The sequence below is a fragment of the Nylanderia fulva genome, unplaced genomic scaffold, assembly GCF_048542155.1.
Source record: "Nylanderia fulva isolate GAGA-0341 unplaced genomic scaffold, ASM4854215v1 Scaffold36, whole genome shotgun sequence".
NCBI lineage: Eukaryota > Metazoa > Arthropoda > Insecta > Hymenoptera > Formicidae > Nylanderia > Nylanderia fulva.
In genome coordinates, this window is record NW_028190433.1 from 2,168,251 (window position 1) to 2,186,578 (window position 18,328).

The 18,328-nt window shown below is 36.9% G+C and overlaps 2 protein-coding genes across 2 annotated transcripts in view; both read left to right on the forward strand.

Moving 5' to 3' along the window:
* LOC114943308 (proprotein convertase subtilisin/kexin type 4-like) overlaps window positions 1-18,328 on the forward strand; it is a 219,610-nt gene that overhangs the window by 164,878 nt on the left and 36,404 nt on the right. The window contains exons 3-4 of the mRNA XM_029318898.2: window positions 17,383-17,601; window positions 18,094-18,222. Of these exons, the coding sequence (XP_029174731.2) occupies window positions 17,383-17,601; window positions 18,094-18,222 (348 nt within the window). The remainder of the gene's footprint in view (window positions 1-17,382; window positions 17,602-18,093; window positions 18,223-18,328) is intronic.
* On the forward strand, window positions 14,236-16,110 carry LOC146722167 (uncharacterized). The gene has a single exon (XM_085485277.1). The coding sequence runs from the start codon at window positions 14,317-14,319 to the stop codon at window positions 16,108-16,110; it is 1,794 nt and encodes a 597-aa protein (XP_085341403.1). The 5' UTR covers window positions 14,236-14,316.

Consider the following 18,328-nt stretch of genomic DNA (forward strand, 5'->3'; position numbering starts at 1 on the left):
AATATTTTCTTTTCTTTATCGATAGGTTTTGATATATTTGATTGGTAATCGATATAAGAACGGCACGAATATCAAATTATTAATTACTGCCTCCACTATCGCGTTACAACAATGTCGTTCTTCCTTGATTTACGAGGATACATCGGGTATCGTGAAATATGGTTTCTTTCTCTTGGGTGCACTTTTCGAGATGGGGATTCGAGCTTTCTCGTCTCTCTTTTCCCTCGCGCTTGCGAAATCTTGTCCTCACTCTCGCTTCCGGGCTTCCATTTCGTGCTCGTTTCAGCGAGCTGCCGAAAATCCGATCTTTCCTCTCACGCTTTTCGCAGAGGCGACTCGACGTTGCTGTTCCCGAATTTCTCCTTTTTCCCTTCTGGTTTTCGCGTGTACGACCTCGGTCACTTCTGGGCTGCCAGAAGTCACGTTTCCCAGACGCGATTCTCTCCTGCCAAGCATGCACTTTCCCTCCAGTTTCCTCTACTTCCTCCACGAGTACGTCCGCCGGCAATTCGTCCTTCTTTGGCAGGATTATTCTCTTCCAGATTACCGAATGTTCTGGTAACTTCTATTCAAAATCAAGTAACGTGCGCCACCGTGAGATGATGTACTCTGCAAAGATTCTTTCTCCAATAATTTCGCATTTCTGAAATGTAGAGAGCGTTATAGATGTTAAATACAATCAATGATATCAATGTGTACGATAATAATTGAAAACGAAAAAAATACGTACATGAGGGAATCTTGTTTTAAAAAATATGCTTTTCACAAAATTCACAGATAAATTACTATATATATATTATTCATATTGTACATTAGTACATTAGTGTAATAAAAATATTATATTAAAATTTTATTTTAATTAAAATATCAATTTCATAATCTTTATATTTCATACAAATTTTAATCCATTTATATCTATATAAATTTAAAAATTGAATTGATGTATAAATTAATAAACGTGGCATTAATTTTGCGCTCAATTGTGTATACGGTTTTAAAAATTGCATTATATATTGTAAATTAATATGGTAATATGTATTACGAAAATATTTGCGAACAAAGATATTATAGGAAGAAGCAATGACATCTCTTTCACCATTTTCAACAAAATATATGAAATTGTTTTAATTTACGAAACAACAACACAGCCGAGGCAGTGACAGGCAGTTTTATTTTATTCTGCTGGATGAAACGCTACATTATTCCCCGTGAGACCAATTTACGTTACATACTTCAATGCATCCTCGATGAATCTAAAACGTCCGGTGGGACGACAACGAATGGTCCCCGCTTTAATACTCTAATCTAACACCCGGGTGATCTCATCACGTGCAATTTTGTTTTATCACCGTCGTTGATCTTACCCTTAGTTCATTTAGATATTTGATCCAAACTTAATTCTTTTAACCCTCTCTCGAGAAAGAAACAGTCGCATTCAATTTGCAATTGAAACTATTTTTATTTTAATTAAAATAAAATTTTAATATAATATTTTTTGTCAAAAAAGATTGTATCAATTTATATATTATTCAATTAATTTATTTCATATTATTATTATTTGACAAAGAAAGACGAATTTGGACCTATAAATATTTGTGCTGAATTTAAATGAATTAAAAAAATAAGAATATATTCAAGGAAGTAAATTAAAAAAACATTAATTTGAAAATTTGTTAGATAAATTAACTAGATAAAAATTCTTTTGTGTCATACGTCACATATTGTCTAAAAAAAATTACGAAATATATTTGTTTAATGTCGCTGACGACGCAAATGTGATCTTTCAAGAATAATGAAAAAACATTTCTTCTGCAAGATTCAGCGAAATATTGCGTGCCATAGGTGCAAAACAACAGAATCATAATGCATCTTTAATAGTACATAACAAATGATAGTTTAATGGGGCAAGTCTGGTCCCGTGGTTGCACAACATCCGATTTAAAAGATCTCTGAATTATATAGTGGCGCAGGAGTATGATGACAGATGCACGAGTTGTTGTTTGATAAAATCTTTTGAGATTCTCGCAATGGAAAAAGGGATTCGCAAGAACTTGAGGGGAAAATATGAAAACGAGCAGTTTATTTGTCTTGTCATTTCTGTCACACGCTTTTCCTGCAATCTTTCCACCAACACATAAAGCGAAACGTGAGACAGCTTGTGAATTTCTCACGTGATCGATTTATACTCGAGCTCCTTTTTGTTCACGTTTCACTAAGAAATTGTCGCACGAAACCGCGGTACGTCTCCAATTAAACGCGTTCGAAAACGATTAAAAGGGACGACGGTACAGAGAGAGAGAGAGAGAGAGAGAGAGAGAGAGAGAGAGAGAGAGAGAGAGAGAGAGAGAGAGAGAGAATTCAGTACATTAATTTAACGCGGGCGTAGCTTAGGTAGACGTATGCAACGCGCTTTGAAGCCGACCGCGATCGCGACGGCGACGTTCTTAATTAAGCTGTCCGATTGTATCTGCGTCATGGAAACTCCTGTGTCACCGGTTACAGGAAAGCGAGACGCGACGATGTCGATGGGAGACAAGCGAGAACGCGGACGAGTCAGAACAATGAACGTTTATCAATGTTTCCAGCTGACGTGACGCTTTCACGCGACACGATCGCGGTTTTCCGCGCCGAAATGTTTTTTGCGAAATTATCTTCGTTCTTTCCGCCGTTTCGTTTTTTCGTCTCGCGACACTATCAATCTGCGCGATTACGATATCTCTTGCGCCAACATTGTCGGGACGTTTCAACGTGAACAAAAAAAAAATTACTATTGTATAATGCTGTCGTTGCAGTTCGAATAAAGATCCGACCTAGAAGTATGGTAGGTACTATCAAATCACGCTCGATTTCGAGCGAACATCTTTCGCTTCGCTACCTGACGTTCCGAGTGTCGCGCTGAAGACGGAAAAATATATACTATGGTGTATCGTTTTACGGACCTCACGAAACATTTTTCGCTTTGTCGTCGGAAACGAAAGTTTACCTTCTACCTTTTTCCGCGCAACAAATTTTCGGATTGCAGACGACGCAGACCTTTATCAACTTGAAATCTATTTGCTATATACGATGTTTTTTTTTTTTTTTCGTAGCCGTCTTCTCTCTCTTCGATTTCGCAAATGCCACTTCCACTTTTGTAACTGCTTTCTCATCCTTGTCAATTTCCATTTCTGCCATCGAGAGTCTCGTCGGAGATTTGAGCTTCATCTCTCGATCTTTTTCTTCCGATGGATCTATTCTTGCGCGACTTCTTCCTCTGTCTTCGGCAATTCACTCTTTTCCCTTATACGACATTTCATAAATGAGACTGATCACTAGTGCGATTCCGAGATTTTTCAGATTTGTTTTTTTTGTAACTCGCATTTAAAAAAATATATCAAGCGCCAATTTCTCATAATAATTTTGCAAATAATTGTTTTTTTTTCATATAATTATTATATCAATATTTTTTAAAAGAGACTATTTATAAATGAAATAAACAATAAGTTTTACTTAAAACTTATGTTTTGATGCAAGTATTGAAATAAAATATGAAGCAAAACGCGTAACACTTTATTATTCCACTCAAACGGAAGTGCTATAACAGTGATCATTAATATTTCAACGACACGAAAATACGCGTTTTTAAACGGCACAAGAAAGGATCTACATGTTGGAAAGTGCTTCTTTCCTTTCCTTTATTCGAATACTTGAATTTTTTTCTACCCTCTTTTCTACTTGAAAGAGAAAAGGCTGTTTCTAATTTCGTCAGGATCCTCGAAGAATCGTCTTTTCTCCGAGATATTTTCTGCTCTCTCTTTTCCTTAACTTGTGTTTTATCTTTGTTTTTCTTTCTATTGTCCCTCTTCTTATATCTGTTCTTTGACACGGACGTGTCCGCTGCAAAATTTTCCACTCGCTTGCATCAGGTGTATTTTCTTCAATCGTGTGTCGATAGTCTTCTTAAACCGATTGAAGTACTACAGCAAAAGACGAAGTTGTCTTTTATCTTTAATCAGCGTAAAGAAACGTAAGATCAAAATTGAAATACACAGTCGGATTCGAAAAAGGGATGACATCGCGGAAAATTCAATCATTTGTTCTCATCTCAAATACTTGTAATAAAAAGTAAGAAAAATTCATTCTAATATATTCATAAATTTCTTGATCTATATATGAGATCTATTTTCTGATCTATTTTTTATCCATCTATATTCTCTTGCAGATGAAAATCGAAGAATAAGAAATTCTACAATTGTCCGATCCGAATGGCTTTAGAAAGATTGATTATCCCGTGAAACTAATCGATTTAATTCGACTCATTTTAACGAACCTAACCGCACGGCTACCAAGCCACATCCCTACTATCGACAATTTCTGTTTCACCAGGCCATTATCCATGTCCGCTGAAAATTTGTAGCCCTATGACCGGCTCAAACTGCCGACTGTTCACCCACAGCGGATCGTTCACATCCATCACTAACTCTTCGGTCGGTTGCCTCAGCTTCCTGATAACCCATCACTTGATCGCGTTGTCCGCACAGACGCCGGGAGGAACTCCGTATTGGTCTTGGACGTTATCCAGAACGCCTGGTTCGTCTGGATTTTTTTTGCGCGTCGTCGGAGGAAATGGGAAAAAGAAGCGCTAGTGTGACGGAGATTACATTTTGGCAGCGAAACGGCAGGCTCTTTGGGAAACGTTTTCCCGCGACGACGATAGCAGAAATTGCGACCACGACTTTGCGAAATGTTTCTGTAATCCTCACATTACCGCATCAATTCTCCATACGGGGAATCTGCGTCCTTTTAATTGGCGTACTTGGGCCGGATAATTAATGCGGCGGTGAAGAGTCAATACGATTCGCGGCTTCTCGATTTAAATAAAGCCGTGCAGCTGTTTTGCCCGTTCTTATTGTATTATCTCGGTCGTGATAAAACAAATAGAGAGATGAATGGGACAGTTAGCGGTCGCGCGAAATAATTTCCGACGTGTGTGGTGAACTTAAGGGTGATATAATTATTATGAAATAATTATGATTACTGATTTAATAAAATGTCAAATTATGTTGTCACGAATTGTCATACTAATGTTACGCGACGCGATTTAAAGCAAAAGTAAGAGAAGGAAAATTATTAAAATTATTCGAACGTGTGTAATTATTTGAGCTTGAAATGGCTTTAAATTACGGTAAATTTATTGAGCGAGAGAAAAGTACGCGCAAGAGCTTTTAGTTTATATTTCACGTAGAAGTGTTCGGGTGTCGCTAATCGGTATTAACACGTTCTCGTCGATGCGTCATATACACCGCAGACTGTATTAATCCGGGTATTAGAAACTACCGTTTGCGCGGCTTTGCGGCGTTTCTCTCCGGGGATATTTGCGAGTCCGGAAGCCATACATCAAAGTCAAGCATGTCCAAGTTCTGGTCAATAATCTCGGCGGATAGGTGCAAGTCCCGCGGAACTTCCCATTCGGAGATAGATAGATACCTGTGGCTAAACCGACGATGGGACATTTGCACTGGCCTATTCCCAATCCGGATGTCCCAGTTGCACGCTTAGCCAGATATCAGGCCGCTAATCAGCATCGGCGGATCGTGCGGATTAAATTTGATTCAGAATCATTAAAGATGACGTTGCTCTCTCGTAGGCGGAAACTCGATATATAGGTAAATCGAATTCCCTGCGACGAGACAAGATTATGATTGCGTACATCTTCCTGAAAACATGACGCACGTGATATAATAATTCTGGTCAAGTCAATTTTTTTTTATACAAGTTTGTTTAGAACTTTTTAAATCTGTTTAAAAATGTAGAGAAATTAAACTTTTGTTTTACACTTTTTTTTCTTCTTTTTATGATATAGTCACTAAAATTATGAGTTATTAAAAATTTACTAGCACGTTAAGTGTGTTTCTTTTTTTTTACTGTTAAATTTTTTAATGATGCTAAATTTTTATCTGAATAAATTGTGCATCATGAAAGAATTTACATTAAAATAATGTCATGCTTGAAATATATAATTCTCAAACATATTATTCATTTATTTTGTATTAATTTTGTATGGCTTTTCATATTTCTTTTTTTCTCAATATATTTGAGAATTTCGCTATGAAAAATTTTACGTTTCGCCATATTACGCTACCCGAAATCACGTTACCAGAAATGCGTTCGGCTTTATGGGCGGTTGTTTTTGTCATGTGATATGTTTCTGTCAATAACAAATGCCCGGCATAAACATCACGTGTGCGAACCGACGTCTGGTGTCGATGTAAAGATTCATGTCAGTGAGACACATTTCAAATATTATGAAGGACTTTGAAACGACCAATCGATTTCCGCGATCAGAGCCAGGACGGGCGAGTGACAGGTCGCGTTTGACGACGACACGATGAAACATGCTTCCGATACGTTGTAAAACGTGTCACACTCGACATCCTAAAAAAAAATTCTTTTCGCGCGAGATATTGCATTAGTGCATAAAAAATTCAATAAAATTCAGAAATACAAGATAAAAGAATATTGCGCGAATATACAGTAAAAGAAGGAGGAACAAAAAGTAATTCGACAATTAAAATAATACAGGAAACCTATAATTGAAAATAACACTTTTTCCCTCTTGAATTATAAAGCGGATTTCTCCATTTCTCTTGTATACTGTTAAATTTGCACATATCGAAAAATATTAAATCATATAGAAGTGCTTTGTTATATTTCTGTAAAATAAAAGAAATTAAATTGTTACATAAAATATCTCTATATCAGGATCGTTAAAAATTTATACATATATTATCCAACGACATTTATACATATATTACCCAACGATATTTTACTGATAGTAAAGCACGCATTGCTTCTATTATAGAGTTTCGTATCGATAGAATTTTGTCTCAAACTCCATGAAACAGTAGCAAGTGGTCAATCGATTCTGTGCATCGGACGACCGCATAACAGATTGTTTAACTGGAGTATGTAAAGTTAGCCCCCTATTTTTTAAATTTTGAAAAAATTATTAGAGTTCTGGTTGTTCCCTTAATAGTTATAGAATTTTCTATTGACTTTAAAAATAGTTCCGCCGTTTAAAGCATCGAAAATAGCACTTGAAATTACGGGGAGGGCTAGCTTCACATTTTTTTTTCTAAATTTTTGAGGTGGTATAACTTTTTTTCTATTTATTTTAGCGCATTAAACAATAAGGCTAATCGATAGAACGCATGGTTAAAATTTTTTTCGATAATCGGCGGAGAACTCTAGAATTATTAAGGAGGCCAGAACTCTAATAATTTTTCAAAATTTTAAAAATGGGAACTAACTTCACATACTCGATTAACTGGTCTTACGATGAGCTGCGGGTCGGCGTACTTGTTCGAGGTTCTAAAAGAAAGAAAAAGAAAAAAATAAAATCTGTGAAAATTTATACCTTCCTCTTATTCTTTCTTTTTTTATTTATCCTCAGAAATAAAAGTCATTCGCTCGAAAACACGATAACGCTGTCTTTATTTTATAGACATCACGTTTTGATATCTTTTTTTACTTCAATATTCCCCGCAAGCGATTAATTGTAACGATCTGTTCATTCTTCATTAAGATACACGAAAGGATATTGTTAGTGCTTGAAGCGATGCAACAACAATCTCTTGCGGGTCCAAAATGGTTCCCTTTGTTTCACAGATTTTATAGGAAAGCAAGATAATATCCCAACATAACAATGCACAATAAGCAAAGTACAGTAAAGCAAGCTGAGAAACTTTCTGTTTTGCTGCATAAACTATTAGAAGCAAGTTTTCGATTTTTATCTCCAATTCCTTTTTTCATTTCTCTTATTCTTTTACTTCACGGATCTTTCGTTCCAACAAATTTCAAATTAGAGGACGAGAGTTTTGTTTTGACAAATCTTTAATATTTTTATTTATGTGCATTCACGTTTAAGCTAAAAAATCAACCGGGACTTCTATCTTACGCCCCTATAGATTCGAATGTTAAAGTCATGGGAACATTTAGAAACTTAACAGTATGTATACACATAGAGAAGTAAAGCGGATCAATTCTCGCGAGAATCGATATGTATAAGCCTTACTATATATAAGCGCCAGGCACCTGCAAGGCGCGCAACACGTGTTTGAACACGCTTGAAGAAAAAGGCGGAGAAAACTCGCGTTAAACAAGCATCGAAAGACGAAAAGCCGACGAGATAAGAGAGCTTTCCCGTGAGTTTTCTCGACAGTGTCGTCGTCTAGCGAGACAACGCATCGATTTATGGATGCGCCGTCTCGTAAATAAGGTAAACCGGGGTCTCATGCAAAATACGCGGCAATAGGAAATACTGAGGCGGCAAAGCTAACTTAAGTGGATTCTAAGTATGAAAAAAATTTCCAGATAAATTTGTCGTCGCAGAAGCTTTTTTACTTATGAAAGATTACCGGGATATTTTTTTTTTTTTTCGTATTTTGGGGAAGAGAACGAGACGGAGAGAATCACGCGGATTTATGCGAGAGATCTATCCTTTATCAGTCTGTACAAGAACGTGCAGCATCCGTTTTAGCCAAGAGATACGCGTTCTATGATAATTCCGTACATGACCGCGATTTACCGAGAGAGATTTAACTCGTCCGAGGAAGCGCGCGTCGGGCACGTTGAAGCGAGACTCTGAATATTCCTGAGATATCGGCGATATCAAGATTTGCAGTTTAATGCGCGCCGGCCTGTTAGAAAAACGAGCTTTAAATAAAAGGAGCCGAAAGCGCTGAAAAATCCTTAGTATTATTCTCGTCAAAAATATATACCTATACTTAACTCCAGCGCAGAGAACTACAGCTTTAAAATTGCGACACGTTATATTTTTTTTGTAACCATGTTGGATATGAAATTGGAAAAATTATTGTTTTTTTTTTTTACAGCAATAGAATTAAATGCAACGTATATTATAAAGAGAAACGAGTGAGGTCGGTATTATGTCGTTAAAATAATTTTCGTATATTTTGATCGTGTTACTCTGTAGTTTATGACGCATTATAAATTAAGTGAATAAGTTAATGAATTGACAAAGTTGCTAATCTTCTTATCTTACTATGTCTGGCTTTTAGTAAATTAGAGTTCCAATGTGCCATCTTAAGTATAAGACTTATCTTATGTGTGTTATATAGTATAATATATTACAGAAATATATATTTAATAATATATAATTAATTATATATTCTTGGAAATTTCTATGGGGGGATGCAAGATTAGGAAATCCTCTTATATTACGAATAAACAATGTTAATACTCTACACGCTAAGATGCACTTTGAATGAGATTAAAATTAGATAAATTTCATAATAAATATATTTCAAAGCGGCTCACGTCGGTGAATTTCTTCATCCTCAACGTTTCCAATTCTCGTCCTCTTCAACACGCCGGCAAAATCTGAGCACGGCTTCCTCATCCCTCACGTTTATCTTCTTATAGGCCAAATGTAACATCCCTCTTCTTTTTTTTACTTCGCTGGTGGTTTGCATCTGACGTGGAGAGAGAGAGAGATAAAAAAAACTGTATTATGAACGGTGCGCACAATGATGAAGTTATAAAAACGAACATTTATATCTGCCTATCCTTTTCTCAAGCGTCTTTTTTATTATGAATGTAATTGTCTTTTTATCATGAATGTAAAATCTAACGTCACGCTCGACGCATTCTTCGAAAGAGACCCTTAAGAATCGCGGCGCGACGTTAAAGCGATTTAACTTGAAGAAGAGACGCGTTGCACTTTGCATTGTTAAGCCATATTTTCATCGAGGCTTACCTGTTCTGCAAACTGTGTAAATCCCTATTTGTTACAGAGTTGATCTCATAAACAATTTACGTGTTTCAACATAAACTCGGGTTTATGTCGCGACACGTGTCGTCAAAAGCGCATTCATAAATATCGATCTGCTATATTTACGCGAGATTAAATTTGTTAGATTTAATATTTTTTCATTGCACAAAGCACGTGGCTTCGTGTTTTAAACTGATACGAGATGCATCGCGGAACAATATTATGTTCGAATTAAACTTTCCGCTATTTTGCATATTTGTAAAAATACGAATTTTCATCGTAAATTTTGCTTATTTTTTGCTTATATGCAATATTTATTTTAAATAGATTTTCTAAAATATAAAAGAGATACTGGAAAAGATTAAATGTGGCTTACACCACATTTTTATTATACGCCTGTTAATTCTTATTAAACGTTGCAATTACTTCAGAATTAATTCGATGGTGGTAACTTGACACAATTATTTCTACAATTTCAATTTTTTTCTCAAATCCTTTAATACTCGATTATATAAACTTAGTAGTATTATTATATTATAACAACTTAAAAATATTAGTAAATAGAATTATTATATATTCACGAAAGAATTCTATCATTTTTATTTATTAAAATTTTTTAATATTCTCTAATATTTTGATCACAATATTTTAATATTTCTTTCTTCTGTAAAAAATATACTTTTTAATTATTTTTGGTGCAAATTATTTTGACGTTTATTAAAAAAGAAATTAGATTTATTAAATCTGAAGCTGCATTTTCTTATAAAGTAAGATGCATCGACTTATACGTCACACAGTAACAACGGTTTAGGTGAATGTAGTCTTACGTGAATTTCGGATCCAGAGCAGGATATTCTGCATGATAGGGTCGGTCTCCTCCACATCTCCTCGAAGAAGCATTGCTTACCGAAGTGCGACCTTGGCTTGATATATGCGTACTGGATCAGCATTATCGGAAACCGTTCTCTGGGTTGTGTAAAACGGCGATGCAAAACGAAATGATGGCAAGCGAGAGGCATTTCAAATTATTTAGGGGATGGGCGAAAGAAATCGGGGCACGTGCACGTCTCGCCTAACCGCTGATACTTTTCACGCACGAGCGCCTGACATCGATCGAGATACGCGATACGCTCGATATAGCATGAAGGGCTATTAAGGCAATGTTCAGCTTGCGAAACACGCGAACGAACCATGGCGTGATACAAGAATACCGGATGTAACAGCTTAATAATCATATCAAGCGATCGCGATTGCATCTATTATACTGCAACTTGATAAGGATGATCGATGTTCGTTTTTCCATTAAATTTGGAAGAAAATATTTCGCAACAAATATCTTTAATACATTTATTTCAAAAAGAAGCGGTACACTTAAAATTTGGAAAAATCGCCAAACTTTAAATGACGATAATTTGGTAAATAATAAAAATAGAAAGATTTCTAAAAAATGAAAATGAAGCTTGGAATCTCTACTTTAAGAATCTATTTATTTCAATGTTGCGAGATAAATTGATTAAGAATGGCGGATAACAAAACGAGTGTATGCAAAATTAGAAAATAATGGTTCGAGTTTGCCAAGATACATGGCGTGAGTCAAATGTCATAACTCATTGGAGTAAAAAGCATATGATAATATAGAGTCTTCCCTTTAAAATATTTTTTTATTCATCTCGATACGATGATTTTTCGCCGAGATATTCGGATTTGAATAATAAAGCTGCTTTTTATTTTAAAGGCGAATAATTCTGCGAAAAATCATCTTATTTAGATAAATAAAAAAACATTTTAAAGGGGAGATTCTGTACTATTATATGTTTTTTATCCTATTGCATTGTGACATTTATCTCACTTCATATACCTTAGTAAACTCGGACGGTTCTTTTTTATTTTTGCATACTTTCGTTTTGTCATCCGCTATTTTTAATAAATTTATCTCGCAAGATTGAAATAAATAGATTCTTAAAGTAGAAGTTCCAAGCTTTATTTTTATTTTCTAAAAACCTTTCTATCTTTATTATTTACCAAATTATCGTTATTTGAAATTTGATGATTCTTTTCCAAATTTCAAGTGGTACCGCTTTTTTGGAGTAAGTGTATGTCAAATTACAACTGTTAAACACAGCAAAGATAGAACCGTCTAAATTAAATTCAAATAATTTTATGACTTTATTTTTTATGCAAATTAATGTACACTTTTTATAAGAATCACACGAAAAGAGTTCATACTTTACATACAAGAATGCAATAAAAATCGAAGAAAAAAGTTGGCGTAATTTCTCGCAGAACGTCCCGTTTCCATGATGCATTTCCACTGTACGCACCGGATATTCGATTGCGCGTCAATTCGCCGCGCTGGATGCACTCTATGGAATTGTTAGATGGAACCGCTCTCGTATCGCGAGCCACACACACGTCGAACTATCGGGAGATGGCATTATCCTTTTGCCGAGGGCGCTCACAATTTCTGCGGTCCGCAATCCGATGTGTTCGCCAATCAACGCTTTCGCGCCACTTAATAAATCGGATGGGCCGGGCGCGCAGCATCTAATGAATCAGATTCGATGTAGATCGAGCCAGCGGCATTGCGCAGATCGATTATCCCGCGGCGACACGGATCTGGAACTTGGCGCACGATATCGCAATGCCGGATTCAATTTGCGAATCGCTAATGGCCGAACGGATTCGGTTCGTCGAAGTTTTAAGAAATTGGAGCTGCGTGCGTTCGATGTACATCGAAATGGCACGTTCGGCTATTAGCGTCGAATCCAGCGCGAATTTAATGGCTGTACAGCATGGATCGCGGAAAACAATGACGATACTTTAAAGTGAATTTTTAATGTATTTTATTAATAAGTTAATTTATTAACAGGATTAATTTTGCGTCATTTTTGTTTCTGCTGCGAAAATAATTCTCTTTTCCAATCACAATTTACAGCATATCTTGTATAAAGAGAGCAGAGGATAATCTGCTCATTTTTTATCATCTAGATAAACATTTATTAATTTATTACTTATAAATATTTTAGAGGTAAAATTCACAGAAAAGATATTCTAATCAAAACACATTAAATTGACATTTTCCTTTCTCTGTACACAAAACCCATTCAGCGCTTCTCACAAGCGACCTAATTAAAAGCACTACGTAATAATATATTGTCAAACATCTAACAATATATCGCTATGATTCAGGAATCCTGAATACAAATTCAAGATTCACGAGATTGGCGCAACCGCGGCAGTTTGCTCGCAAACGCGAACTAATGACAATATTATTCACTCGTGAGTTATCGAACGGAATTCGCCAATCAATGCTCTCGTATGAGTTCTCAAATCGGATAATCCCGGAGACTGAGCCACTCGTAATGAATCTGATCGATCGTATCGGGAGGCAGAGGGAGAAAAGGAGGGATGGAGGGACACATTCGCATACGAGGACACATATCGAAGATGAACCCGAAACGCGCCGCTGAAGCAATTTAGCCGCGGATTCCAAACCGCATGGCAGAGCGTCGCGAATGGAAAGTTTGGAATGGAATTCGCAGGACCTCTCACAGTCCTCGGAATTTTGGCGGCAATTAAGACCAATGTTCAATGAACGATCCCTAGACGGCGAAGAGAGAGAAGTTGCGAGAGGGATGGAAAATTAGTTCGGCCGGAGAGATGATAGGAACGATGTATTGTGACATTTGCGTTATAATGCGCGGCAATTCCGCATAAATTGCATACATTTCAAGCAGGAACGTATAACGTTAATACGCGCGTTAAAATTGCATATGTAATATCGATAAAGCTCTTTCCGCTGCGCACTTCAGATGAAAATTGCACGCATTTGCATCTAAATTTCCAGGATAATTATAACAACGTCAAAATTTTAATAAATCCAAATGAATTTTTTTCGGATCGCGAATAAATTATTCTTGCGATTTTTTGTCAATTTCTCCGATGGCTCGATGCATCAATATCCGTGTCGTATTATTCGATAACATTTTAATAACACCTCTGGAACGTAACCTCGAGCTTAAACGAGAGAAATTGAAAATTGATGATTGAAAAAGCATATTGGCAAAAATAACAAGAAATACAGTTTCTGCAAACTTAACTCCTTGAAATTTTCAGCAAGAAATGTTGGCAGCTTTCTGGCGCAAGGTAAAGTCGCATTCGGTGGTGTTAACTTACACTGAGAAAAGTACTCGTAAAATTACTATTAAACTCGTAAACTATTAAAAGAGAGCGTGGAAGTTTAGTTTATATAAGACAGAGAATAGGGTTCCCTCTTTCTTTCCCGATATCGTTATATTTATTAAGAAATCTAATAAGTTTACCGGCGAGTGCAAACTTTCGGCAGAAGCAAATTTAAATATTGCAAATACGCTGGAAATTTGATACCTCTCCCGTAAATAATACGGTGGATCTTCTCCATCCAGGTATCCACAAAGACGATCTCGGCGCCGCGTTTATTTAAGAAATCGGAAGTACTGCCGGAAGAGACCAAGAATTTTATCAAAGGGAAATCTCGTTCGTCTCAATGGAGCGAGATTTGCGAGATGAATATCTTCCCTGGACTGCCGACATTTTTATCAAATAAAAAATCACGAATAATTCGCGTATTAAATCAACCTCTGAGGATTCCGAGAAGATTATTAACGTTACGTATCGCTCCAGATCCCACGATTTTGCATAAAGAAAATTTCAGTATCGGAGGGATAAGCAAGCTTCCGCAACGTGGTAATATTGATCGAGAAATAATTACACGTGTCAAACGATGGAAGTGTACACAGTCCAGCTGCGAGCAAGACGGCGCTCCGAAAAAACCTCGAGGATGCATCGAGGATCATCGACAATCCGCGGAATCTTGCGCGGAAAGCACGCGCGAGAAATCTAACGACGATTGTCAACGAGTATCCGAGATATCGGAGAGTCGCCGAAAGTCTTGCGGCGACTTATTGAATCGTCGGGAGCACTGTCGGTCGATTGAATCCAGTTCCCCGATCCATTCCGACAAACCTGTACAGTACAACGATCGGCGAGCATGCGACTCGATCGAGCACGAGACCCGTAAATCAGTTTTAATAACGTGTGAGAACTGGACTTGCGGAAAATCAGCAATGGAAAGAAAGATTTATCACAAATGCAAGCCAAAGCCGTGTACTCCAAATATTCGTGAAAGAAAATCAGAAGAAGAGAAAAAATACGAGCCAAAAAGAGTCGAGACTGCTCATTCCGCGCGACAACATTTTCAAGCTTCATATTCGGAATCAAAATGTGAGAAAAAAACTTCTCTCGCGAAACGTCAAATGTCAAAACCATCTTCCGCGTCAGATGCTAACGAGCAGATAAAACCCGACCCTCCGCCACCGAGATACCAACACTGGAGCGAGAATCCACCATTTTATTGCGATGCTTGCTCAAACAAGACAGCTCGTACATCCCCTGTTAAGCCTTCACCGATGATTTTTATCCCTCGAAAGGAGTCGTGGATATCTCGAACGAGAGGTAAAGGTGTCGCATCATCTCTTCAAGATATTCATGAGGATCGTGAAAAGAATACGAGTAAAAATAAATGCAACAAAACAGACACTAAGACGAAAATAACATCGGACTTGCCGAAGAGTGCATCGGAAAAGTGCATACCGGATCGTGCGATCTCCTTTGAAAATAAATGCGCTGCTTCTTTGACGTTTCCTACAGTTGTTAACAAAACGAAGCCGAGAATCGTCCAACAATTTCCAAGGTTGACGAGAAAGGGTGAGTGTCGCGTTGAAAAACCAACAAAAGATTTTGCTACGTCAGACGTCAGCGATTGCATGACGAGCTTCAAGCATCGATTGAGCAAGTGTCCTTGCATGAAGGAGATGTGGAGTATCAACGCCAATCGCAAATCGTCCGACACCGACGCTGACGCGCGATCGAAACAAGAAGCTTTCCTGTCCATCTGCGAGAAAATCAAGAAACAGGAGTCTTCGCGACCGCCGAAGGAAGAGGAGAGAGTAAGAGGGAAGAGATTCGAGACATCTGGCGGATGGACTCGGCAGAGATACAAAATTCGCCTGAAAATATTCCAGAAGGGAAATGGATGCCTCGATCCCTGTCTTCCGCGGATCATCGAGCTGCGACAACCGCGCGGTGAGAAAGTGCGATCGATCCTGTCGAAACTGTCCGGGATTGCTGACGGCGCAGGCAAACTTTCTCCGCGATTGAAGAACTCGTGTCGTCCACCCGGTTATTGTCCACCGAGGAGGCCGATTGTCGAGACGAAAAGTTACCCGACGAAGATGAACGAAAGCAAAGTGGTGCGCGAGAAAAACTTGGAAAAGAATCCTTGCAAAAAGCGTCGCTAAGCATCTCCAGAAGATTACTTTCGGGAATTAGCATCGATGGATGTAGACGATATACGTTATTTACACATATTTTGTACTTCAGATACAAGTAAAGACTTTAATATGGTAAATATCTGCAAAGAATCTGAAAAATTATTTTAATAAATATATTTTTTTTCAAATTTATATACAATTTCCGATAAGTTTAATATCGATGAAAATTACACGTCGACTAATATCTATGTTATAATTTTCTCTGGACAAGCATTTAATTTCGCTAAAAGGACGAGAATGTTAAGATTCTCTGCAACAGAATTTGCAGAGTACCCGTTCAATTTATCTCACCTTATTTATATTAACAAGAAGCATAGCATAACAGCTTCTTTATAAGTAAAATACATATATATATATATACGCGATATCTGAAGCGTAAAAGCACAGGAAGGGAGGCGCGGAAATGAAAAAATGTAACTCGGGTAGCCCGAGACGGCTGCGAAAGAAGTCCGCTCGTAGCAGCTGGCTCCAACTTTTCACGTTTATCATTATTTTCACCCCTCTCGTCGTACACCCTTATTTTTGTACCCGGTAGGAACAAACTTGCGCATCAAACGCCGTTATTTTATGGCCGGTATACATTTTCATTTCTGTCGGAGGATGATATATCTCGCAGCCCTAATAAACGCGACTCGGAATTTTGCATACATTTATCTTGTTTACATCGCACGGAAGTATAATGGGGAAAAATGAAAAGCGCAAATTCGCATCGGAATCCAATTTCGATAATTAATGCAGAATGCTAGGGGTAGGATTTTATATTATATCCGAAGATAAATATAATAAAATCCGGTTTTGCATAATATCATTGTATGTGAAACTGAAAATTTATGTTGAAAAATTAAAGTGGCTATTATAAGATATTGAACAAGTTATTATAGTAAAAAATATTAGACATGCATTGCATAAGTAACAGTCTTTCCTTTTTTATCTTTATCCAACGAGCTTGTAATTCCGCACAGGCAAGTCGATACAATGACACCAAAATTGCTACCTATCTACTGCGTACATTAACCCGCATTTGTTTTTTCCCTCTTCATTGAAATTGCGCACAATTAAGCAGCACGGAAAAATAGCGGACGGACGATCGCTACCGGTAATTTTCACGATCGTTAACTCCTAATTGAACGCCGATGAACAACCGGCTCCTGGCCGACCGTTCTCTGTCTAACGGGCTCGAAATGAAAATCGCGGCGATGTTTTCACGATATTCATACGGAACAATTCGCATTGTTACAGATAAATGATGATTGGTTCCACATGGAGCATCGATCCGTGGCGAAGAGATCGACGGAGCCGCATTTCGAAGTGCATCAGAGGCTAACGAAAGACTACAGAGTACGTCGTGCGGAGCAGCAGCGGGCAAAATCGCGTACCAAGAGAGATCTTATAATCAAACGTCCGTCCAATATATTAACCATGCTAAATGACGAAAGGTGGCCTCAAATGTGGTATCTGGTAAGTCATTTTATAATCTCAAAAACTCTTTATTCTTCATGATTATATATTATTGTTTCGTTGTTGCATAGATACAATTTTACATACTTCAATTTTTAAAATTATAATATGAAAAATTTAGTAAGTGCACTGTATAATTTTTTTAATATCTAATTTTATAATTGTATGTGTGGAAAAAGATATTTTGTATAAACGGTATTTCCAAATTGAAAGACTTATGTAGACATAATGATATTCTCTTGGTATTTATCGATAAATATAAGAGGATCTATATTTAGCTGCATTTTATAATGTAACTTTGAAAAAATTATACATTAAAATAAAAAAAAGTAATTTTAAAATTAAAAATAAAAATTATTTAATGCGATCAATAATACAAAATTAATAAACTCGATTAATATCGATTCTGAAAACGCATCGACATTTGTATTATAAACGAAAACGCTACCGCCTGAAAGTGGGAAGTCAGAAGTATTGGATAATTTTTTTCAGAATAGGGGAAAGGGATTGGATATGAACGTGCAGGGTGCTTGGGCCGACGGAATTACTGGGAATGGCGTCGTGGTCACAATTCTCGACGACGGATTAGAGAAAGATCATCCAGATCTTTATAAAAATTATGTAAGTATTTTAGCGGATCTCTTATATATTTTTTAATGAAAAATTGAAATCAACTTTTTAATCAACTTTTTCGATTTTAATAAAACTGTGATTATTAACACAAAAT

Excerpts from the sequence above, each read along its gene's own strand:
- LOC146722167 (XM_085485277.1), top strand. The coding sequence starts at position 14,317 with ATGAATATCTTCCCTGGACTGCCGACATTTTTATCAAATAAAAAATCA.